Source organism: Pholcus phalangioides, unplaced genomic scaffold, assembly GCF_987345545.1.
Source record: "Pholcus phalangioides strain wild (caught in Gottingen) unplaced genomic scaffold, Ppha-v1.0 ptg000042l_1, whole genome shotgun sequence".
Lineage (NCBI taxonomy): Eukaryota > Metazoa > Arthropoda > Arachnida > Araneae > Pholcidae > Pholcus > Pholcus phalangioides.
The window spans coordinates 14,484,750-14,510,347 of record NW_028301628.1 but is presented as its reverse complement, the minus strand read 5'-3'; the positions used below and the strand labels follow the sequence as shown (position 1 = coordinate 14,510,347).

Sequence of the window (25,598 nt, the reverse complement as noted above, 5' to 3'; positions counted from 1 at the left end):
TAAAAAGGAAAAATTTTATTCTTACATGAATGAGCACTGAGATGTTTGTGGTAAAAAGGAAAAATTTTATTCTTACATGAATGTGCCCTTAAACTTTTTTTTCCAGAAAGGGGACACATCACCTTTTATTTCACCTGCACTGACTTGTTTCTCTGCTCGCAGAATTTCAATATATATCTTGTGTGGAATGACAAAATAAGACTGTCTTATGCAATATAGGGATTTTTTTCCCTTTGTGCAGCAAAAAATACACAGAACAATTCTGAGACTCTAAAAGTCCATATTTTGTACACTTTTTCACCATGACAAAGTGGTGTCTTTTTAGGCACTTTTGTCCATAATCAATAAAATGGGTCAAATAAAATTTCATCAGCAAAAATATGCATTCTAGAAAATATTGAAAATGATTATACAGTACAAAATTATGTTACACGAGCGAAACATCAATGAATCAGAACCCCTTCCACCACCTATTGAATAAAACTTAAAATTCTTCGAATGAAATAAGCCACCCGATTTTGATTAACGTGCCACATAAAAAAACGTAATATGATACGATATTATTGCTTATAAAAATTTAACTAATATCAGTTAAATTATCAAGTTTGCCTTGAAATTTTAACAGTTGTTATTCGTACGCGGTAAAACATTAGTGAAACTCTCAAAGTTCAACTACCCTAAGCTTTTTGTGATTGTAATTGAAAAAAATATGTAAGCCATGGACGGCTACACTTTGCAAGTTTTACTAACATTGTTTAACCACATGCAAATAATATACCTGCATGAAGAATTGATTAAGGCAGCAGTAGACTTTGAGAGAAGTTTTATTATTGGGATGAAAAGCGTGCTAAAAAGCCAGTCACCTGGATCATATTTACCATCCTCCAAGGACACCTCGAATGGGTAAACACATGATGGTGATAAGACAAGATCAACTAGCTTTGCATGGATAACTACCTATAGATACGAAAAGATTCTCACACAATATTGCCCGCTGATTCTGTATATCCATAAAATTACACGAAACCAGATTGGAGATACACACGCATTCTTATGTGAGAGATACCTCCTTGAACCAGAATATCGGAAGTTCAGCTTGAAGTGCCAGTCTGGTGAAAAGTGAAATGTCAACAACCCACCATGGCAAAATTTAGAAATGAATGCACAAATAATTATTTGTTCCAATGATTATAATCATCATATTTGAATGTGGAACTCTCTCGTCAATGTCACACTCCTATCAAATACAACACATTTTTACCCTTGAATTACTTGGGCCTCTGTAGCCTAGTCTGTGGAGGTTGAAGTATCATGGTGAGTTTGCATTCACTTTGGAAAAGTTTCGTCACAGTGAACAGAGAGAGGGAGAACACCAAATATGCATTTAGTTACTTCAACAGGAGCCACAACAGACAACTTAACTAAACAGGTCGCCAGTGAAAAAATGTCCATAACAAACTTTATAAGCAACTAGCTATGATACCCGGTGTGGCCTGGGTTTTCTTAAACGAGGCTTTTCTTGGATCACATGATATCTCCCTCTTTCTTTGAGGAACATGCAAACCGTCTCTAAGTTCACCAATATGGCGACTGATGAAAGAAACAAATCTAGATTTAAAGAAACGTAAAAATAAATATATATTTTTTCTTTTTTTAAAGGGTGCTAGGTATTTCAATCCCCCGCCCCCACCCATTTTGAACTTCTGCTGCAAAAATGCTTTATTGAAGTTGTGGAATTTTTTCGATGTACTTTTACAGGCCCATAATTAATTTCAAAATATCCTAACCCACATGAATTTATGCAGCAGTTGAATATTAAAAGACAATACGGAGACATTAATTTTCATGCTTCAGAAGATATAAATAAAAAGTTGAAATCAAATATTATTGCATGGATATCCAACTCGAAAGTAGGTTCGGCTCATTAGTTCATATTTAATTTTCTGGGCTTCGTATATATCTAAGGGAACTCAATGTTTCAAAAATTAAGTATTTAATACAATTTTAAAATTATTGATGGGACAAAAAAACCCCACCAAATTTCCGCATTTCTACATTAAAATCGATAATTTTAACACTGATTTCTATGGGAATCATCCTTTTAATGACCCTCAAAGTGATGCTGATGATTATGACGTCATTCAAAAACCTCATTACTGGGCGTATTGAAAATGTGGCAAACCATTATAAAGGCATAAACTGTTATACATATATAATGGCAGCATCAAAGAAGTGGCAAACCATTGTAAAGACAACACGTCTGAAATGCATTGCTAGGGAACCACGGTAACCAAAGTAAACGTTCAGAAAGTGATTGTTGATGCCCAAAAACCATTGTTGCCCTACGGTTTTTTGCCCATTTGGGGCATTTGCCCTGCTCTGACGAAATTTTAAAGTAGCCCATCGTTTAAGTCGAGTCCCATTTGGTATATATGCAAAATTTGGTGACGATCAATCTAAAATTTTAGATTTGTATAAAGAACATACACACACACAGAAAGAAAATCAATTTTATATATATAGATATGCGTGCTGAAATAGTAGTATTGTGAGAATATAGTAAACATTATTCTTGTCACCAGAAATAATCAATGTAAGTAATTTGTTGATCAAGAAGTCCTGTTGGATAGAAGTCCTTGTCCGTTTAGCCGGACATCACCTTTCTTCTCGCAGACCAAGAAGATGCATTAGACACGATAGCGATGCAGATCCATCCACATCGTTGAAATCAACTTAAGAACAGTGCAGGGACACCGGAAGTCAAAAATGATTGGTGTTGCTCAAAGTATGAGTCATTTCTCTGTACAGGCTACGATATTTACATATATTTTCCACTGACCATACGTCCTTTTTTGAAGTAGTGTCTCCTGTTTTTTTTCTGAATCTATTTGATTTCAACGATGACCCATTCTTCAACCTACTTTTGCAGTAGTGGTAAGATTTTACCACAGTAAAATGTAACAAACCTATGCAGGAGGGGGGTATAGGGGTACCATGTCTGCCCCAAGAAGACCAGTGCCGTCTTAACGCAGGGGCCCACCCGGGCACCTCACAAAAATGAGACCCAGTTAAAATTTGAGAATTTGCCAGGTGGGATCTCAGAAAAATTACTTGGCCGGGGACCTATGACGCTCTAAAGACAGCCCTGCCCAAGACAATCAAAAATTAATTTTTTTTTTTCAATAAATTAAAATATTGAAAGAAAATACCTTTATACATGCTATATTTTTCAATTTCTGTTAATTTAAAATGTCTCTGGGACAGATGCCCTGTGCCCAGAGCCGTCTTAAGAGCATCGTGGGCCCCTGGATCAAGTGATTTTTCTGAGGCCCTACCAAACAAATTTTCGAAAATTTCAACCATATCTCATTTTTGTGAGGCTTTTTTTCTCCTGAGGCCCCCAGGTCGCACCAGGGTGGGCCCATGCCTTAAGACGGCACTGCCTGTGCCCCTTCATAATATTCACATAAAACTGTGAAATTTTATTACAAACCGATAAAGTGGTGGAAAATGAGTTTTAATCATCAATCAATGATGGTTTTGATCATCAGTTCTTTAAAACCATGCTAACAGGGCCGTCTTAAGAGCATCATGGGCCCCCGGGCCAAGTGGTTTTTCCGAGGACCTACCAGGTAAATTACAGAAAATTTCAACCAAATCTAATTTTTGTGAGGCTCCTTTTCTCTCGAGGCCCCATGAGTTAGGACGGCACTGCATGCCAATGTGTATTCTGAAATCGAATAATTCTATTGTATGTATTTTAGTTTTTTTGGATTGGATTGTATTTTTGATGATTTAATTGGATTTGCGTTTCAAGTTCTCCGATAATTTAAATTGACCACACAGTAATGTTGCTGGTCATTTGAGTATAGTGTTTCAGAATATTGGGGGAGAATACATAATACAGGGGTTCTCGAACTGTGTGCCACGACACCCTACAAAGGTTTTTCGAAGAGACTCTTTGTTAAACTGCTCTGTGGGGAGCAGCGGATAATCGTTGATTAGAGAAAAGGGTGCTGCGGGTGGGAAAAGTTTGAGAATCCCTGACATATATAAGTGTATAAGATTCCCCACACATCCTCCAACGCTGCCTGCGCTAGGATCTTTCATAGGCCCCCAGGGTAAGTTATTTTTCTGAGGCCCCATTAGGCAAATTATCGAAAGTTTCAACCAGATCTAATCTGTGTGAGACTCTGAGCCGTGCCTGGGTGGGCCCATTCTTTTTGACGACACTTCGGTCCTTACCTAAGGGGCCTGGTGCGACTCAACAGTTTCAGACACGAAAAATATTTGCCAGATTTTATATATTTGGTGGGGGGGGGGGGAAGGAATCGGCATCCATTATTTCAAAATATACAAGAATGCTGTGAAATATGAAATATCCATACAGAAAATGTAAAATACACAATTCAATAAATTAACACAAAAACTGGCAAAAATTCAGCACTCAGGGTAATTTTAAACTAATGAGAGAAAAAAAAATCTTGAAACTGATAAAAATTTTGGACTTGAATCAAAAATAATCCCAGCATCAATAAAAATTCAGTATTTACGGGGGGGGGGGGGGGGGGTAGTAATTTCAGAATTCATGAAAGAATTCAATAGTTTACCGTGAGTACGGGGCCCCACAAAGCACGGTGCCCAGTGCGACCACTGCTGTCGCACACTCCTAAAAGCAGCTCTCACTTTCACGGCGGAAATCACTTTTTCTCATTTCCCTTTGAGAGCCTCAACTGTTTTCTCCACTGAGGGCAAAGCAAGAATTGTGGAACGGGGGGGGGGGATGAGACCAAGGTTGAGAGGTGCTTGTATAGAGTAAGAATATAATATTAATTTTAATATTAATAAATTAATAATTTCAATATTAAATTGATGAGTCAATGGATTTCTAACGTAGTCTCAGTTTTTAACGATTCCATTTTGGATTTAATTCAATTAAAGTTCCAAGTTCTGGTAAAATTCAAATGTCATGAGCCATTATTAAATGTTTTAATAGAATTTTTGGTAATAAATGATTGAAGTAATGAGTTTTATTAACTTTTAACTGAAATATACGTCTCCGCAAGATTTGGCGAGCTAGTGATCGAGTTTTAGCGAGCATTCAAGTTTTGCTCAACTTGAAGAAAATATGCTTTTCAGAATGAGGAATTTATGGCAAATATTTTATTTAAATAGAATGTAATGAAAACGCACCCTCTAGACCAGTGATTCCCAACGTGGCTGCTAACGCCCCCTTGGGGCGATGGAAAGTTCCAGGGGGGGGCGGTAGAAGCTACGGATATAACATAGGATCCTCTGGGTGAGATTGCGTTGGGGGGCAATGGGAAAAAAAAATTTCTGAAGAAGGGGGCGATGGGACAAAAAAGGTTGGGAAACTATGCTCTAGACAATGGCAGTTTTGCATAAAAATGTGTAACTACCTCTAAAAATAGTATTTTTACCTCTCTTCATGCCTGAGATAAAACTATTACAGAAAAGAAATTTTTTTATTGATTAATTTGTGTTTGTGATGTATATGTGAAATTGCCCTGAAAAAGAAAAATCAATTAATTAATTTTAAGTCAATATATTTATTAGGACCATCTGAGTTAAGATCTGAAGTCACTATGTGTACCTCAGATGTTAACTTGAAGAATCATTTTAAAAACTACATAATGCCTAAAAAAAATGAAGATTCATAAATGTATACTTCTAGAGTGAAGAGGTTACACATATGTCACATGTAACATACATTTACGCACTCTAAATTATACATATATACGCTACACAAAATTTCATTTCTTATAATTTAGAGAAGTACTGATGATGAGGTATTGCAATTTTCTTGAAAAATTCATTTTATTCCTGAAATATGTAAGTGTTTAAATTTTTTTGTGATAAGGTTATAAAAGGTTTTTCAAGAATGACTTTTACTTATTGTTTAAATATTTAATGACTGAATATGGTACGAGTGTGAATGTGTTACATTACATAACATAATATGATGCATTATAATTATATACTCAAAATAAATGTATGATTAGAGTAATTTTAATGTTCTTGGAAGATAATTTCAATGTTTTAATAACCCCTAGAGTTAAAATAAATTTTCGATGTTAAAAGTGACAAAGTGAATGAGAAGAGAATATTTAAAAATATAAATGAAATAGGCTGTATATATAAGAGATAGGTTATATATATAATAAGATTTAAAAACTCAAAAGTCTTAAATTATTAGGAATTATCCCTTTTGGAAAATAAAAAAATTTAGTTTTTCAATATTTGTTTATATTATAGAACTGATTTTTTTTTTCCGAATCCCTCATTCCCTAAATATTTTACAAAAGAATGAATGAAATTTATTGAACAAATGAAGGAAAGTTTTCATCAACTCGATCGAGTCAAATTTCGTTACAACAACATCCTAGCATTAACACGAAATCACTATGTTCTGCGAAAACGAGCCAAATGTAATAACGCAGAACCTGTTCTTTCCCCGACAATACTGCTCATCTTTTCTTCACGTTCGACAAGTCTTATGAATAGCGTGCGCTGTCTATTTATATCTTTAGTCTATGAGTGCTTGGCTAGTCAGTGAATATCTGTTGTTTAAATTTTTTTGGCTGGGATATGCCCTCATATCCCGTAGGCTGGGATTTCTGGCGGGTCCAAGTAGGAGGTTGATTTAAGGACGGACGCACAAGGTGCACACCCTGGGCTGCATGAAACCCAAACATTACACTTTTTTCTAATTTAAGGGGTCCAGTATTTACTATTGCGGCATATGCCTTACCCCCAAGCAAAACTTTTCACGGGCTCTTCTGTACTTAATTTACAGCTTGAAAAACCCCAAAAAATTATGGTAATTGTCCCAGGTCTGTTCCCATTCAGCCCTTCCCTTGTGGGGTCAAATGCCAAACTTGGAAATTGGTTAATGATGTCTGCACAACAACTTTACTGAATTTAAGAGAAGAGTTGAACAACTCCAAATTATTGGCAACATTCCCAGTTTATATGACAGCGGATGCTTTTCTATAGTTAATTACACAAAAAAAATGCCATTTAGATAAAAGCAAACTTACGTGGGGTAGAATCTAGTTCATCAATATGTCACTATGAAATCCTTTGAACTTTGAAAAAAACAGATCTTAAGCATTTTTTTTAGGAGCGTTTCGTTATTCCACAATAGTAGAGCAAATTTGTGATTATTACTATCCGACATAGTTCAATCTTACACGAACGGCAAGGAATGGTTTGATTCTCTACATGTAGCTGGTCATCCGACAGATGAGCGGGAAAAAAATTACACACCATAGGAAGTCCAGCAGTACAACAGAAAGGTTTTTTTTTCCCCTTCATATGGTAGGTGTACTATTGTGGAGGTGTATCTATTCAAGGAACAGCCAGGCTGCACACTAATTGTATGCTATCGGCGGCTCTCTTTTCGCTGAGTAGTAAAAAGACTGACAGCTAAAATATTGTTAATTGAACGTATGTGTTGAATGGGTCTGCAAAACGATTTTTTCCTCTCCCTATAGAAATATTTAGTTCCGAGGAAAAAAGAAGCTATATCCATTTGCAATTCCCCGTGGTGTCCGCGGGCATCGGTGCCGGCTTTGATTTTGAACACCACAACGCAAATCACAATGGTGGGAAGAAAATTATAACGAAATTTGGTTTATGGTGTCCTTTTTTAAGCAAAATTTTGTTTTGTCAACCCTAGGGGATAATGAGCAAGTCAGACGTCTGGAAAAGTGTGCAGACTTCTCAAACATGAATTAATTGATAACTTATGGCCCGAAATAGAGCCAAGCATCACCTTAAAATACTGATTCTATGAATTCATGGGTTGTCCGTGTGTGAGGGGAGTATGGTGACTTTTACCGTTGGCAGTATGGAAAGTAATGAAAAAAAACAAAAACATGCAAATTAAAATAAATATAGTGATTTAGCTAAAATACTTTTTTTTCAATTACTCAAAAAAATTTCCTTCACTTTTCCATTGTACAACATGATGTATAATTTGTGTATGCGTGTATGTCCAGAAAAGAGATGCGCGAGACATTTTTGTCTCAATTTTCATGGTGCATGCAATCAGTGTTTGATCTCGTTTATCGAATAATTTTTTCTTTCATGCACAAGAATCATTTTTTCTTTCATGCACAAGAATCATTGTTGAGCTTTGTCTTCTGTAAATATAGAATGCTGAAATGGTTATTCACATGCGTTCTGGAAGTAGTAGAGGAGGGGGTTTCCTGGGGTTTTTGACGATAACTTCATGGTCATTGGTGTATGCGGGGGGGGGGGGGGGGGGGGGGGGGGGGAAAGGGTTCTAAACCCCCCCCCCCCCCGAGCCAAAATTGTAATGCTATTTTGCACGAAAAAACGTAAACCCCCCCAGAAGGGAAAAAAATCTGAACCCCCCCCCCCCCCGAGAAAATTTTGCGTACGCCTATGTCCATGGTGATAATCAAAACGTTGTGTATCTTTTCTTTTTATTTGCAGTCATTCATGTATTTTTTTCTTCACAAATTCTCCCTCACACTGTCAGAAGTCATGGAAAATAAGAAAACAAACATCGAACCATTTCTCCTTTGTTTCTGAATCTCGATACATATACAGCATCTCATTTTACTAGGATGTTCTTTTTTAAATACATGTGTCTGTGTGTATTTGTTTATTTATACTTATGTTGAGCTTTGAATTGTAATTTTGGTGATAGCTCTGGAATAAACGATTCTGTAGTATGATTTTCTTTTTTTTTCTTTTTTTTTTGTGGTATAAACTTCAGATAATAAAGCTATGTCATTATTACATTTATTATTTTTTGTTTTATTTTACAAGTTTTATTCTCTCAGCGACTGTTTTTTTTTTTAACTACATCGATGAGACTAGTGATTGATGTTTTTATCCCTTTACACGGCATAATAGCAATAAGCTTCCTTATGATTTTCAGCAGTAAATGTGTATAAATTAATGAAAAAGTAATGGGTATAAAGCATGGGCCGAGATACGGGGTGGGAATGCCCATCCCCCCCCCCAGCGTTAAAGGTGGAGTAGACTAATCTAATGTATATATTTATATAGGAATTGACATAATTATGACCGTACCCCCCCCCCCCCCAGACTTCCAAGTCTATCTCAGCCTATGGTAGAGAGCAGCTTTTTCAAAGCATGCGTCGCTGCTTCCAGGGGCATCGCCAACCTTTATGTGAGGTGTCACGTCGAGCTTGAGATATTGATTTGTGCACCTATTTATGCTTTGAAGAAGTTACGGGAAAATATCTATTAATCTATCCTGAAGAGCAGCCGACAAATCATGAACTAGGCAAGGAAGCAGTGGTCGACAAAAGTTTGTGAACCATTGGTATAGGAAAAAGTGTTCCACTGAGGGAGGGATTAACTTTACAAAATATTTGGGCTTGTCAATGGTAAAATAAGAAGGCGATATATCTTGTCAATGCCACTCAAAGGGTTTAGATTTGTCTGAAATCAACGATGAAAAGTACTGTCTCAAGTCTATTGCTATGGGTACCGTTGTGGTATTCAGATTCTATGATGCTCATTTTATTCTCATGCTTAATGGATATACAGGGTGTATGTGAAATGACTAGCAAACAAAAGGAGCTACCGCTATGCAACCCCTCACAAGGAAAGGGTATTTCTTCAAAAATGTTAATTAAAAAAAAAAAGCTCTTTCAGTGCAATATTTGAGCTATGTTCAAATGGTGATTGGTATTGCTTTAGCAACACAAGCAAATATGTTCCGGCGTCCCTGGAACAGTGTCCCAAGGTTCAAAGCCAGTCGCTAGCAACCAATTTCAGATAGATCTCCCAGCATTCATCGATGAAAGTCCACAGGAGCTCAGCCAGTTGAACGTCGAAGATAGTAGAGGTACTGGACGTTTCTATAGCATTAGACTAGAAGTTTCATCAAGAACAAAACCATTCACAGTTTCATCAGCTAGAGAGAGCAACCTGTCTCGAATTGAACTGCAAGACTCGTTATATAGTTATTAAGCTTTCATAAAAACAACATCTTAACCGGACCCACTGGGAACAAGAAAACTAGTTATTCGTTTCACAACATTATTTTGAAGTTTCACAACCAAAGCCGAGAATAACGAGAGTTAGCTACTCAAGTAGCGGAAGCAAGTGAATACTTGAATGCAATGAAAAAAAGTGAGTGGTCATGACACCGTACTGCTGGTCTTGGTTTCAGAAAATTAACGTAACAAAATTTACATTTGGAAAGAATGCATTGACCTCAAACTCACATTACTCAACCCTTTGGCATATTGATTAATGAAAAGTTCGCAGCAAACACAATTGAATTGATACAGTTTTAAAGCTCAGACTGGAGTTAACGTCTTTATTGAACATACCGGACAAATACACAACACACTACTACTAATACTGTGAAAAATAGAACAAACATGAACAATGTGGCGCCATCTACCGAGGATTTCACAAACTCAAAACATTTAACATCATTTACTTCAACACTTTCCCCTGTTAATTGTTTGATTTGTATCTTATAAGTCCCATTTGACAACATAAAGTCAATAGTCTTGACTTCATTAGGGGTTTAGTCAGGATATCTGCCACCTGTTCTTCTGTTGACACTTGTTCAACATCAAGTTTTCCTTGGAGCACTTTCTCACGGATAAAGAAGTGTTTCAGTTCGATATGTTTAGTACGCCGATGGTATTCAGGATTATGTGATAATTTTATAGCTGCCCTGTTGTCCACTTGAAGGATGGGAATGTTCTTTAAGTTCACAATATCTTTGAGAAGCCTCTGGAGCCAAATAACTTCCTTGGCTGCTTCTGATGCTGCAACAACTTCAGCTTCAGTTGTTGACGTGGCAACAATAGCTTGTCTTTGGCTTCGCCAAGAGATAGCTCCTCCAGCATATATCATCACATATCCAGATGTTGACCGACCAGTTTTTGTACATCCACCAAAATCTGAATCACTGTAACACTGAAGCACACCTTTTGTGTCAGTTGCACGATAAGTGATTCCATACTGAACTGTGCCAGTGACATAACGAAACATTCTCTTTACTCTCACTATATCTTCTGCAGATGGATTTTCCAGTGACCGAGACAAATAACCTACACTGTAGGCGAAATCTGGTCTAGTTCCTACCATTAGATACATCAAAGCACCTACAGCTTGTCTGTATGGAAAGATAGCTTTGGTATCTTCAGTCCTTTGCACTTCTGAATTCTTCAACATAGGAGTTGTAACAGGTTTGCATTCATCAAAACCAAAACGCTGAAGGATTTTTCTAGCATATCCTTTCTGACTAACTGTTATTGACTTGTCACCATGGCGTTCAATTTCAAGTCCTAGAAAACATGAGACTTCACCAACGGAGACCTTGAATTTTGCTTTCAGTTCCTTGATGAATGTTTCAGAGTCCTGTTGATCAGATGCAGCAATTAACCCGTCATCTACATATAATGCTATCAATAATTTTCTACCTTTCTTCTCCCGAATATATAAGCATGGATCTGCTTTGCTTGGTTGAAAACTGAGTTCTTCTAAAAACTGCCCAAAGCACTTATTCCAACAACGTGGAGATTGTTTTAAGCCATAGAGGCTACGTTTGAGTCTGCACACTCTTCCTGTGCTATCATTAAAACCTTCTGGTTGCATCATGTAGATTGTCTCCTCCAATTCTCCATAAAGGAATGCTGTCGATACGTCAAACTGTGTTAAATGCATTTCTTCTTCAGCTGCAATGCTCAACACTGCTCGTATAGTGCCTAATTTTACTACTGGACTGTATGTCTCACTATAGTCAATGTCTTGGCGTTGAGTGAATCCTTTTACAACGAGTCTGGCTTTATATTTGTTGATACTTCCATCTGGGTTTGTTTTTAATTTGAAAACCCATTTGCAGGGTATCGCCCTGTCTCCAGGTGGTAGGTCAGTCAGTTCCCATGTCTGGTTTTCTTTAAGAGAACTCATCTCACTGTCCATGGCCTTCTTCCAATTTATGCTGCACTTGCTGTTGATTGCTTCTTCATATGTTTGGGGATTATCTTCATCACTCAGGAATGACTCTGCTTCCATGATGTAATGCTCAAAACGTCTAGGCTTATGCAGGAGGGAACGGTTTCTTAATTGCCTGTCTGATGTGATATTTTCTGATTCATCATCATCATCATCAGTTTCAGCATCACTCAAAATGCTTTCTTGACTCTCGTTTTCTTGTTCAGGATATTCAATCTCAATTTCATGCTTTTCACTCTGGTCTTGACATGGTTCTTCATATACTGGTCTATCTGATAATGGTAATTTGGCATGCCAGTCGCAATTGCTTGGCCTTTCTTGAAAGACTACATCTCTTGATAGAATTACACGATGATCTTCCTTGACCCAGATCCTGTAGCGTTCATCCCCATCATATCCCACCAGGTAACCTTTGATGGCTTTCTTTTCCATTTTTCTCCTCTTCTGGCTTGGAATATGCGCATAGCATGTTGACCCTATCACTCGTAGGTGTTTCAACCTGGGTTTCTTATTAAGCCAAAGTTCATATGGACTTTTGTCTTCCACTGATGACTTGCCTGTTCTGTTTAATACATATATGGCAGAGCCTACTAACTCAGCCCAGATAGCTGCAGGGAAGTTAGCCTCAGGATTTGAATATTTGAACGTTCTGGCCATTTCAACAATGGTGCGCATTTCACGTTCACTACCTCCATTCTGCTGAGGTGTGTATGGAGCTGTCAGTCTTTGGACAATTCCTCTTGACTTCAGGATTGCACGCACATCTTCATTGTCAAACTCACCACCATTATCACTGAGGAATTCTTTTACTGAATGTCCTGTTGTATTGGCATGTGCAAGCATATGTTCCAACACATCTTTGACTTCTGACTTTTCTTTCAGTAGGTAGCCATATCGAAACTTGGTGAAGCTGTCTTTGAACACCACCAGATACCGTTTCTTTTGGAAAGATTCCTCGAATGGGCCACAAACATCAGCGGAAATGAGCTCGCCTGGCTCAGAAGTTTTCTTTCTGGTTCCAAATGATAAACGGTGTGCTTTGCCATAAACACATGGCTCACACAGTTCTTTATCGAGGCTCACAGTGATGTCTAACTCCTTCTCTAGTGTCCTTTTGATGTGCCGTTTGTCTTGGTGCCCCCATCTCTCATGGTATAATTGTAACAAGGAGCTGTCTACTGCAGTATGCACTTCTATCTCTTTCCTGGGCAAAATCGGTTCAATAGCTGCCTTGAATAACGCCCTCAGCTACCATTCACACTGCGTGATCCATGGAGCACTACTTGATTGTTAACTTTTAGCCAGCATTCTGTGGGAGTTGACACAAATTCACTGTTTTTATTCCCATCTTGCGCTGCGAGAACAGAAAATAAATTTCTACTAATTTGTGGAACATACCAAACATTTTTCAAAAGAATCTCTTGGCTCCTTCTGCCAACAGTTGTTTTGACTCTGATGGTGCCTCTCCCTATTGCGACTAAAGTTTCACTTCCAGCAGCTTTGATGCTACAAGGATTATCAAATTTCACAAAATCAACAAAATAACTGGAACAGTTTGTGACATGTCTCGTTGCCCCATTATCGATCCAATATGATGTTGAACTATCTGCAACATGGATTTCTTCAGAGACAGACATCAATGCTATATTTGCTGCAGCTTTATGCACTGGTGTATCACTTGCTTTATTCACCTGTATCTCATTGGCTTTATTCTTTGGTGGTCTTCCATCAGCAATCCACAGCCTGCATTCTTTTACCCAGTGTCCTTTGCGTTTGCAGTAGTTGCATATTCCTCTTTTCCAAGGTTTTGGCTTGTTTTTACTATCGTGTTTCTGACTTTCTGCTCTTGCCGCTATTAATGCCTCCTGTACACATTTGCTGCTATCCTCTGCCTTCGTGAAATTTCTCTCAAACATGCACAATTGCACTGACAGCTCTTCGAATGACTTCTTGTCATCCTTAGCCAATAGCATCCAACTTGATTTGAAGGTCTCGAATTTACTTGGCAAAATGTGCAAAATCTTGCAGACTAGCATCAGGTCCGGTAATCTGGTTTCACTTCTTGCTTCAAGGCCATTATTCAGTTCATTCCAGACTCCTTAGCTTTGCTATGTGTGTGGAAACATCATCTCCTGGAACCCATCCAAATGCAAAAAATTCGGTGCATATCTTGAATAACTGATCCTTTGCAGTTGCCTCAAACTGCTTCTTCAAAGCTTCCCATGTTTCATAGGCCGACTCATTGTCCATGATTTTTTGATACACACTGTCGGTGACCGTGCTTGCAATCATTGACTTGGCATAGCTATTTGCTTTCCGGAACGAGTCACAAAGTTCTTTGTGCTTCCTAATTTCCGATCCACTTGCATTTTCACCAAGAGTCTCTGGCTTCCTCAGCTTGCCATCGATCGCATCAATCGCACCCTCGTGATAATTGAGCAAATCTCGTATTTTCTTTTTCCATATCACCCAGTCACCATCTCCAGTCAAAGGCTTGATGTGTCGGCTCAAATCCATTTTCTTTTCTTTTTTCTTTTACGGAAAACTAAGATTTGGCTGCGCGACAGTTCAATTCAGAAAATAGCCGGAACTTTAAGCAAACGAAAGTACCTCTCGGATGAGCGACGATCACTTTCCATTTCTTCAGCGGTTGTTTACGATGGCTGCCGGCGGCTGCTTTCTTCCCGCGCAAAAAAAGGCTGATCGACGAAACCCGCCGCGACAATGGCTATCTTCCAAGAAATAATCACGTTGCCGAATTATCTTGACGAAAAACCCGATTTCCGATCTCTGCTGAGCATTTTATCGTGCGGAAAACCCATAACCTGATACAGTTTTAAAGCTCAGACTGGAGTTAACGTCTTTATTGAACATACCGGACAAATACACAACACACTACTACTAATACTGTGAAAAATAGAACAAACATGAACAATGTGGCGCCATCTACCGAGGATTTCACAAACTCAAAACATTTAACATCATTTACTTCAACATGAATTACTTCAGTTTAGTTTTTTTGCACTTCACTCTTTGTTATAAAAAGCAAAAAAAATTCAGGAAAGGTTCTTTTATGCCAAATATAGAAGTTATTTAATTTTTGACAGAAAAAAAAAAATTTAAAAGAAGATAATGTTTGAAATCCTGAATTGCCAGGGTTAAGGCAATTGAAGATACATCCTCTCATATATAATTCTAACATGGACTAGAAGTTGATATTAAATTTTATGTACAATCTTGTATTTTAACTACTTTTTGTGAAAAAAAAAACAGGCTTACCCAACCCTTATTTTTAAAATTCCTTGGAAAAGACGTGGTGTGGTAGATATTAACCTTCCAATATACAAGATGATTTCTTGCTGTAATACAGCCTGATAAATATTATGAGGCTGACATTTTGAGTAAATTATGCTTTCCACCTCTTTTGGGGTGAGAGGCTTGTCAATGACTTCTTGTTCATGACCAAATACACCAATAGTTATCTGAAAATGTATTTTAAAAAATCAAATAATCATTTTATAAGTGTAATTTTCTACAGAAAAACTCTTACTATTACAATAATACATTTATAACAGTGCAGGGTTCCCAGCAAAATCTGCTTGATCATTTCCCTGAACTCTTCCTAACCAAATTCAAAAATTCCCTGACCAAAAACACATACATTGTCATGCGCATATATAATTCTAAACCATCCAATATCACTCTAAATTATAGTCGCCCCCCCCCTCCCCCGTATTCATGGGGGTTACATTCTGGAAGTGGGAAAAATATGGGAAATCTGAACAAAAAAATGTTTTTTTTATTTTGTCTCGTTTATTGAATGAACACCACGAGAACAGCAAAGTGATGCAAAAGTATAAGGGAATGTAAAAGAGGTTGCAGCGATTGATTATTGGTGATGTTTTCCGAAAGAACATTATAATTTCTGTTAGCCATTTCTTCATATCATCAAGTATGTTGGAGTATGTTGACAAGACCCTCTACCAATTTTTCTACATGTGAAGAAAGTACCATATAGAGGGATATATATCATGAAAACAATCTATTGCTGATTTGAACTTGCGAAGCACTCCCTTATGTTACTCATGATGAACTTGTCCTTTACTTCTTTATTTTGATCTTTGTCTGGTACTGCTTGTTTCATGAGCAATCAGCTGCATTAATTCCTCCTCGGTCAATACCTCTGAATTGCTATTAATTAGCTGTTCAACTTCTTTTCTATATCCATATCATTGAACCACCCTTTCCCACACACCTGTTTCACTAACATGACAATGTCTCTTATAATCTCTTCAGTTGGCTCTGTAAAACGGTTGTGTCCTGGAGCATTGTGGCCAAAGGTCAATCATACCCAAGTTGACTGTTTCTCTCTTAAGAGTTGCCATGGTTTTAGTGATGACAGTAATGGCATGAGCGATAGTGTAATTCTTCCATACCTTCAAGATATTTTCTGCATTTGCATCTTCTTCTATTGCATGCACAAGCATCTTCTTTAAGTGACATGTATAGTGAGCCTTGAATGCTCACATTACCCCCGATCAAGGGGGCTGAATGATAGATGTATTAGAAGACATATCACAGACTTCCACATCATCAGCTTTGAACTCATTGACATCTGGGTGTCCAAGTATCAAAAGAACTTTGAATGGCATGTCTTCACTCTCAAGGTATTTCCTTACTTTTGGAACGAAACATCGTTTAAACCAATCCAGGAAAAGTGTTTTCATAGTCCAAGCTTTTCTATTGTTCATCCAAAATACTGTGCAGGAGCTTTGACTAATCCTTTCATTTCAATGCTCACGGATTCGTAGATTTGAAAGTGATGGTGGGCTTTACCATGTACCCATACGCATTTGCACAAACAACATAGTAAGTCTACTTTAACTTGACTTAAAACCAGGGAATAACTTTTTACTTCTTGGGTGATAAATGTTCTCTGGTCATTTTCTTCCTATATAGTGCAGTTTTGTCAGCGTTAAACACCTGCTGAGATGTGAATATCCCTTCTCTTCAATAATTTTTTGCAGAGTCTTTGTTTTTTAGGGAGGGGAGACAGACTGTATATCATTTCACGGTAATATACCATTGAAAAGCACAGTATAGACAGAATGCTAATGTTTTGCCACCACCACCCCTTACAAAATCAAATTGTGTATCAGGGTTGAAGCCAGGCATGTCATTTGGGGGGTCAGGGCTGGCCTGGCTTTTGAAAATACATTAAAAATGGTATATATACATACATTGAGTACACGTGCTTAAGTTAAGAGCTGGTATTGGCTTTGTTTTCAACAATGGAAAGGAAGGTCCACTTTAGATCCCTTCATCTATTTACTCAGAGGGCAGATTGTTCCTTGGCCAATATTGTTTTCCAGTATAAAAAACCCCACCCTTCAACTGATAAGATTCTCAGTAGGGGATCTGGAGGAAAATGCTGATAAGGACTTTTTTCTCTCTGGGATCTGAAAAATAATCTTCCATGGAAAAAAGTGAAGGTTTTGATCATACCACTTGAATGTAGATTTATCCTCTTTGATTTTTTTTCCCCTTCAGATTTTCCCCTGAGTTTTTTTAAGTATTTAGAATTCTCCTTGACTTTTGACAAATATTTCATATTTTCCCTAACCATTTTCCGATTCCATGACTTTCCCCGATTCTCCGACTTTCTAGGTCACTGGAAACCCTGCAGTGGTTCTCACAGTGTGCATCATGACACCCAGAGGCTTGGAATGTTACAGAAAACTGGCAATATTAGCATGTGCTTGTCCAGTGCTTTGCATGGTTCTTTTTAGATTATTCTGAAGAGCCACAAATAAATTAAAACCATGACTAGGGAGTTGTGGGTGGCATAAGTTCAAGCATCACTGAGCTACAAAGATGATCTTGCATAGGCCTATAATGATACACCTCTTTTACCTGGGAAATTTTCCATAGCAATAATGTAGATTCCATTGATAACGATAAATCCCTCATGATAATTTTCTCTCGCCCTTTGAAAACTGTTACAGGTATGGAATTTCACTATTTATTTTCAGTATTGATTTTTTATTACTCAGTACTTGTTTTTCATATAAATAAAGTTACTAACCTGCTTCCCACAAACAAGTATTGATGTTATGTTTGGACTAATGCTATCAACTAATTTTCTTAGCACACTAGAGCAGTATCGAACCACAGACCTATAATGAACAAAAAAATAATATGGATATACAGCAAAAGTGTGTTATAACAACAGTACACAATCAGAGGGAAAATTGTCATCATAATGGACTTCTCGTTATGAAAACAAATTTGAGTTTTTGCCTGTAGAAACATATAAATGGGGGAAAAAACAAGCATCTAGAGTTAACTGCTTATGCATACACAATGTTGATTGTAGTCGAATCCCGTTATAGCAAAAATCTCGTTTAAATGAACACTTTTCTAGTCCTCCCAGATTAGTTTACACAGGCACACCTACAGATAAAATTTTGTGTTTTTTCACCTCCTATACCAACAAACAAGATAAAGTACAGCATGTGACCCTCTAATCGATTGGAAAGTACTGACATACCCCATTTATAAACACCTATGAATAGGGTGAAGAGATTAAATAAGAATGCCATACTTTCCGGTTAATTTTATGTATAATTCTTAAAGAAATGGGAAAAATAGAACATGTATTTTGAGAGTTTTGTTGTGATATTTATGAATGAAAATCACAGAACACAACTCCCTAAAAGCGAGTATTTCATGCATCTGTAACATTAGCTGTTGACAATCACTTGCGAATTGTTCATTATAGCAAGATTCCTGTTATAAGCCGTACTCCTCATAACAGACTTTTACTGTATATAAGTTAAAAAGATATGATCTGCAAAAAGAATCATGGACTTCAACTCTGTTTCATCACATTTTTCTGTTGACTAATTAAAAAAAACACTTATTTCAAATTATGTATATACTGTTATTATGTAATTAATGTATTAATGTTCTGTTGTGGTGGGTTGGTAAGATACGGAGTTACAGATGGGATGGGTTCAAACCCACCCACCTACAGAAAAATACACTTTAAATTACTTTGCTGCAATTTGGATTAGCGAGAGTAAAAGATATGTGGTAGCATATACGAGGTTCTCAGCCACCTCGTTGGGCATTTTGCCTGTTGTGGCATTGTATTTGTATATCTTTGTATATCTACTGGTGGCAAACATCAACATTATACAGAGTGACCCAAATGCCACGAAACTCGTTCTAAAATATTTTATTTTTAAAATGCTATAATGAAAAAAACTATGCAAGCTTGAATGAAACATTTATGGATACAAATTTATTTTTTTTCAAAATGTTGTGTGTTAAAAATGTCAACTTTTTGTGGGAATACAAGCACACATTTTTTTTGCCAGATTTCTGGCCACTTTTTTCAAGGTTAATGCACTCACCTTTTCAATTTCTGATTGAATTTTTTTTAAATTAGTCAATTGATAGGTTATTGTGGATTATTCTTGTACACATATTTGCCCCACTGGAAAAAAAATCGGGGTGACAAGTTTGTTAATCTTGGATTTTCCAGTCTTTTTGAAGTAGGTCTCTGCCTCATTGGTATGGCAAGTTGTTTGATCCTGTTGCAAAAGGCAAAAATGTTCATTTTCGTTCAACAGTGCAAAAAGTTGAAAGATGATATCCCTGTAAATGTGCCATCCACTCTTTTTCCTCACTATCCTATAGCATGAAACTATGCACAAAGATTTTGTCCACATAACGAGGTTTTTCATGATAGAAGTGGGGATTTATGGTTCACTAAATTCTGCTGTATTGACTGTTAACATAACCTGTTAGATGAAACCAGGCTTCATCTGTAAAGACCGAATCAAGATTTTCAACACCATTTTCATAAATGAATGATCTTAGCCATAGCAAATAACGCAAATGTTTGATGTGATCAGGAGCTTTCAATCCTTGAACAACAAGAAAACAACCAGGGTTGGTAAAAAAACCGGGTTTTTTTGGTTTAAACCAGGTTTTTTTGGTTTAAACCGGTTTTTTGTTTTAAATACTATTAACATTAAAAACAATGAAATTTCTGAAAAATCATTCAAACTTCCAATAATTAACTAAAATAAAATGTTTATTAATGTAATGAACACTATTCCCATGCTAATTAATCAATAAATATTTATTACATTTTAACAAAAACCAACTTTTGCAATTTAATTATTTTTTGCTTAACTCAATGTATTACTGTGTGTTTGAAAATTCTTTTAATGCTATTATTAATCATATAATATATAAAGGTTTTTCTCCAGTTACTTTCAGTATACTTAATTAGGAAGCTATTTTGCAAAAAGTAATAAAAATTAGGTGAATATAATGTATTTAAGGAAGCATAAATAATGCACATTAATTAGCAATGATTTACGATATACAGGGTGATTATAACTAAGGTTCTGATTTCAAAACACTGTAAAAACAGAACGATTGTCAGAATGACGAAAATTGACATGAATATTCCTGAAAAAATTCAATTTTATTTGATAAAGGGGAAAAAATACTTAAAAATTTAAAATGATTAACATCATCCAACATTTGGGAAATTTGTTCGCAGAATGGAAACGATAGCCAGTCATGGCAGAATAATACCTTAATTATAGCATTTCACGATTTCATAATTCATGGAAACATCACAAAAAAAAAGTAATTGAACAAATAACTACAACTTACTTAAGAAATGTTAAATATGTTGTCTACCGCGTGTTCTGGCTACGAGGTTGAAATCATAAAAATTCTTGTTCAACAACAGAATCGGAGTATGCCATGGACAATGTGGATGTGCTTGCAATTCAGCTTTATAAAACCAAGCGTACCCCCCCCCCCCCCGTTAATATTCCTGAGGAACTTGCTGGAATGTGCTGGAGATTGCAATTCACCAAAGTTTGCAATCTGATTTTCTGTTTATAACATTTTGATGTACCCCCACAGCCAGAAGTTGCAAGGGTTAAGGTGCATCCTGTCAAAATGGGTCTTCAGCAGCTGCTAGAAGTTCTATGCACACACTGATGCTGTGGAAGTGCCGAAATGATGTGGTTACACAAAATAGATTATACTGCTGGCCAAGTACAGCATCATCTACTTGCACATTTTGCACTTTTTCTTTTGCGAAAGAAACTTCCATTGCTTCAGGAGTATCCATGCAAATTTTCAAGTCATTCTGATCAGTACCTATTGTATAGTTTTGGAATCAAAACTTAAATTATAATCACCCTGTATATAGCTGATTATTTTTCATAAATCTGTTACTACTATACAGTAGAACCTTGATTAACTGGGCTTAACAGTGTGAAAGTATAAAAAAAACAACTATTGAATATTAAGACTGGGAGATATACAGTAGGAGATGTGCTACTTCTTATGGGAAAGAAAATGAAAATGTATGTGAGGTAATGTACACTGGTCTTTGTCCTTTAAGGACAGCTGGTGTCTTTATTGGATTATAGGACCGCCTGCCCCTAGCATGATGGTGTCACTACTGTTGCTGCTTCTTTGTGAAGGGAAAAAGAAACCTGTGAGATAATACACCACTACATTTAGATGTGTGATGCATTCCTTATTCATGAATTTGTTAAAGATAGAGCATCAGTATGTAGCCAAAGGTTAGAAAATGTTGTAAGAATGAGAAATTTTTTCCTCTGTATATAACTTTAAATAACTAAGATACTTCATATGAAAAATATATATATATATTCTGGCCACTTTTATGAGACTTTTTGAAAAAAACCACTTATAAAATGTTATGTCATTTAAAGATATACCATCAGAATGTACCCCAAGGATATAAAATGTGGTAAAAATCAAACATTTAGGCTAATAATGAACCAATATGCTATCTTTCAAGGAAAAAAAAATTATATTTAGGCAACTTTTATTTGATTTTTTGAAAAAAACCACTTGGTTAAAACCAAGGTTTAAACCAAACAACCCTGAAAACAACAGACATTAAATTTCAAATTCTTCAGGGCTCTGTGAGCAGTCTCATACGCCATATCCATCTGTGTGATGCCAACTTTCTTACAGTCTTTGAAAGCAAGTTCAACATTTTGTTCCTTACCAAACAGATTTGATGTTGGCTCAGTAGAGACGGATGTCCACTTTGCCTGCGGTCTCCAACATCTCAAGTTTCTCAAAAATAGGACACCAATCAGAAGATTGTAGTCTTATTGGCACAGAAACATTTGGAAATTCAGTTTCAAATGTTTCAATAACAGCTTCGAATGAATGAGTTGAAAAATATTGTTTAATCATAAATTCTTTGTTTCTGGCAAAAAAACATCTTGATTACACAACAAAGAGTCATGAGTGTGCATAAATAATACTGAGATCATGAGTGTGCATAAAAGATTAAAGAAAAAAGACTTTCCATCTTGAACATAGTGCTGCCGCCTGTCAAAAAGTTTTGCAGTTACAATCAGTAGAATTTGAGAAAATCATTTTGGGTTAGGAATTAATAATAATGGGTTGCATGACTCTTGGATTACTGTAAAAATTTTTAATAAAAAACTGGAAATGTTTTAATATTCTTTTCAGACTTATGGATGAAGTAATCTTTCTCTCACTGTACAATTTTAAATTAATTTCAATACTGAATTTTTTCAATTATAGACCTCCCAATTTTGTACAATTGAGATTGAGATAGCTCTTTGGACTAACACATTTTTGAAAATTGATTCGATCATTGATCATTTTGATCATTTTTGTCACACCACGGTCATTTTCTGCACACGAGGGCTAAAATTTATTCGAAATTGAATCCATCACAAAGTAACTAATCCAACTAAAATGCGATATGTGCATAATGTAATAAAACTGGAGTTTCTTAGTACATAGCACAACTAAAAGCACATGATGCACTGGCCAAGCGTCATGAAAAAAATTAGTAATAACTGCAGCACAAAACTAAATAATTAAAAAAAAATCTAAACATCAATTACTATGTGCAAGGCACACAAATATTCATACAGAATATGGGTTTTAAAACTTTTGGCTGTATCAACTTTCTTGAGCTTCCAAAACATGCCAGTGAATGAGGAAAAATATATATTGTTATGTAAAAAGGTGCAATTTGCACTAAAATACTTATGGCTTAGAGTTTTTTTTTATGAACTAAAATCAAGTTTAAATTTCACTCACAGATGACGCTGTAAAACAAAAAACTCGAAATGATGCATAAAATGCATCACAAATAGTGCATAATTGATATTTACGACAATTTGTGCAACATGAAACTATCTCAGCCTTCTGAAATATGTTTCCTTTGGTATTTATACTGTTTTGTGTCTTTGTAAATCAAGATTAATTTGTAAACTGAATAATTTCTTGTTATTCATGAGCTGACAAACCAAAGGTCGACTGCAGTTTTATGTAACGCAAATAGTCATGAACATTAATTATGCACTGCAATTGATGAGTTGTCAATTTTTTTTTTTATGTTTTTACAGCACCACCTGGGAGTGAAATTTGAATTTTTATTTAAATTTATATAAAAAAACTATTCCATGGTAATTATTATAGCGCAAACTATTTACAATTTTTTATGTCAGTTGATTGATTTGAATAATTAATTTTTAAAATATGTCTAGGACTCTGTCTACCCTATACAATATCAATCATGACAGACAGCTAATTGACCAGAGAAAATAACTTATTTAATAAAATAAAAATAAAAATTTAATATTCAACATAGGATACATCACCAATGCCTCAGTGCTCCAGCTTGCCTTGTCAATTTTTCTAATCTTTCCTTTACTGTGCCTAAAGAAACAATGAAATCAATTGCTCATTAATATATTAAATTATATTAATAATTACTAAACACAAATAAATAAAAAGTACTAATAGTATTCAGGGCCGGATTGACCATTAAGTAAAATAAGCATGTGCTTGGGGCATCAGAAGAAAAGGGGTGCCACGAAAAGATCAAAGCATGGGTGGAGATACGGGGGGGGGGGGGGGCATTGCCCCCGCAGCATCAAAGGTAAAGTCAACAGATCTAATGCATATATGTATAGATGAATCGACATCATCATCATCTTGCCCTCCCCCAGCAATAATGGCCGCCCCCCCCCCAGACTTCCAAGTCTATCTCCGCCTATGGATCAAGCTATATTTCTTAATGTACATTTTTTAAAGTTCAACCATCCAATAGAACAGTGTTTCCCAAAGTGGGCGATCGGACTCTTCAAGGGGGCGATACCAGCTTCAGACACGATTGGGGCTCTATGAGTGGCCATAAAGGGGGCGATGGGAAAAAAAATAAGTTTTCGAAAACTCTGACCCTTCTTTCAAGGGAGCCTTTATAAATATACTTGCCCTGTGGGGAGAAAAAAAATAAGAATATTACTCACTGTATATAGTTGTACTTATTTCATCTGAACAGAGCTAAAGTGTTTTTCTCTCTTTGAATATGCGCTGTACATTCCAGATGGATTTTTTAACTGTAATTGATTGATAAAGCCTATTGTTGCAGATTTCAACACCATCTGGGGATAGTCCAGCACCCCTCCTGGGACTGGTTTTGTTAATGACTAAGTCATCATTGGAGCCATGGGCCCCCCCCCCCCCCACAAATATGGGGTAGGTTCTTGTTTCAGGGCTCCGAGACGATTCTCATCATTTTTTTCATGTTATAAAATCACTACAGCAGCGGACCGTCAAAGAGCCTAGCCACAGGGCCCTGTGGCAGGATGTGTGGGGGCCATGATTTTAGCATCACTGTTCATTCACCTACTGCGATGGTCTTTTTGTATGTTGTTTTTTATACATAATGACATTCATCGTCATCCCCATATGCAATGGTCGTCAAACTTTCGTCATCTTAGGCTCATAGTATTGGTTATTATCTGCGGCTTTCAGGAAAAGTATAGTAGCTATTGTGCATTCATAAAAGAACCGTTTACACACAGATGCAATCATCAATGGTTCGTCACGACACCCCTGATTGAGGGAGGCCCCTAGGAGCCACAATGCTCACTTTGAGGAACACTGCCATAATGGAAACATTTTATAATTAATACGTGAACATTCATGAATTACTCAAACCCAAGGAGTGCCAAAATATGATTTACAGATGAGTAATATTGAATTTTTGTGTTAAAAGGTCATATATCGAAAGTGTTTTTGACACAATGGATGGTTCAAACATAGAGAACGATTTTGGCCACCTCGTTGGGAAATTTCCCTGTTGTGGCCTTTGAGTTTGTATTTGTAATTTCGATGATGTCTGAAAAGAAATGAAACTAATGCGGAAGATGATCTTTATTGAATCCCCACTGTAAGTGCAATGTTTTTTTTTCTTTTTCAAAATTTTGATGTTAATTAAATCAATTTATAATGACCAATTTTCATGACTTGAGTAAGACACTTGGGGGGTACTATCCATTCATGCTTATTAAGAACGCTATCCGTATCCACACTGATGATGACAATATAAGGTGTGACGATCTCCAATCCGAGATCGCACAATGATCCTAGATTGTATGTGTGGTGTCCTTATAAGAAATGACTAAAAGAACTAAACTGATAAGAACATACAACGCCACCTAGTGTTGTGTAAGGGGAACGAG

The 25,598-nt window shown here is 36.4% G+C and overlaps 1 protein-coding gene across 9 annotated transcripts in view; it reads right to left on the bottom strand.

Moving 5' to 3' along the window:
• LOC149064525 (putative phosphorylase b kinase regulatory subunit beta) overlaps positions 1–25,598 on the bottom strand; it is a 231,969-nt gene that overhangs the window by 57,931 nt on the left and 148,440 nt on the right. For all 9 annotated transcript variants that reach the window (XM_089255135.1, XM_089255137.1, XM_089255139.1 and 6 more), the window contains 3 exons: positions 23,730–23,787; positions 18,092–18,182; positions 15,286–15,488 (listed from right to left, as the gene is read on the bottom strand). In XM_089255135.1, the coding sequence (XP_089111261.1) occupies positions 15,286–15,488; positions 18,092–18,182; positions 23,730–23,787 (352 nt within the window). The remainder of the gene's footprint in view (positions 1–15,285; positions 15,489–18,091; positions 18,183–23,729; positions 23,788–25,598) is intronic.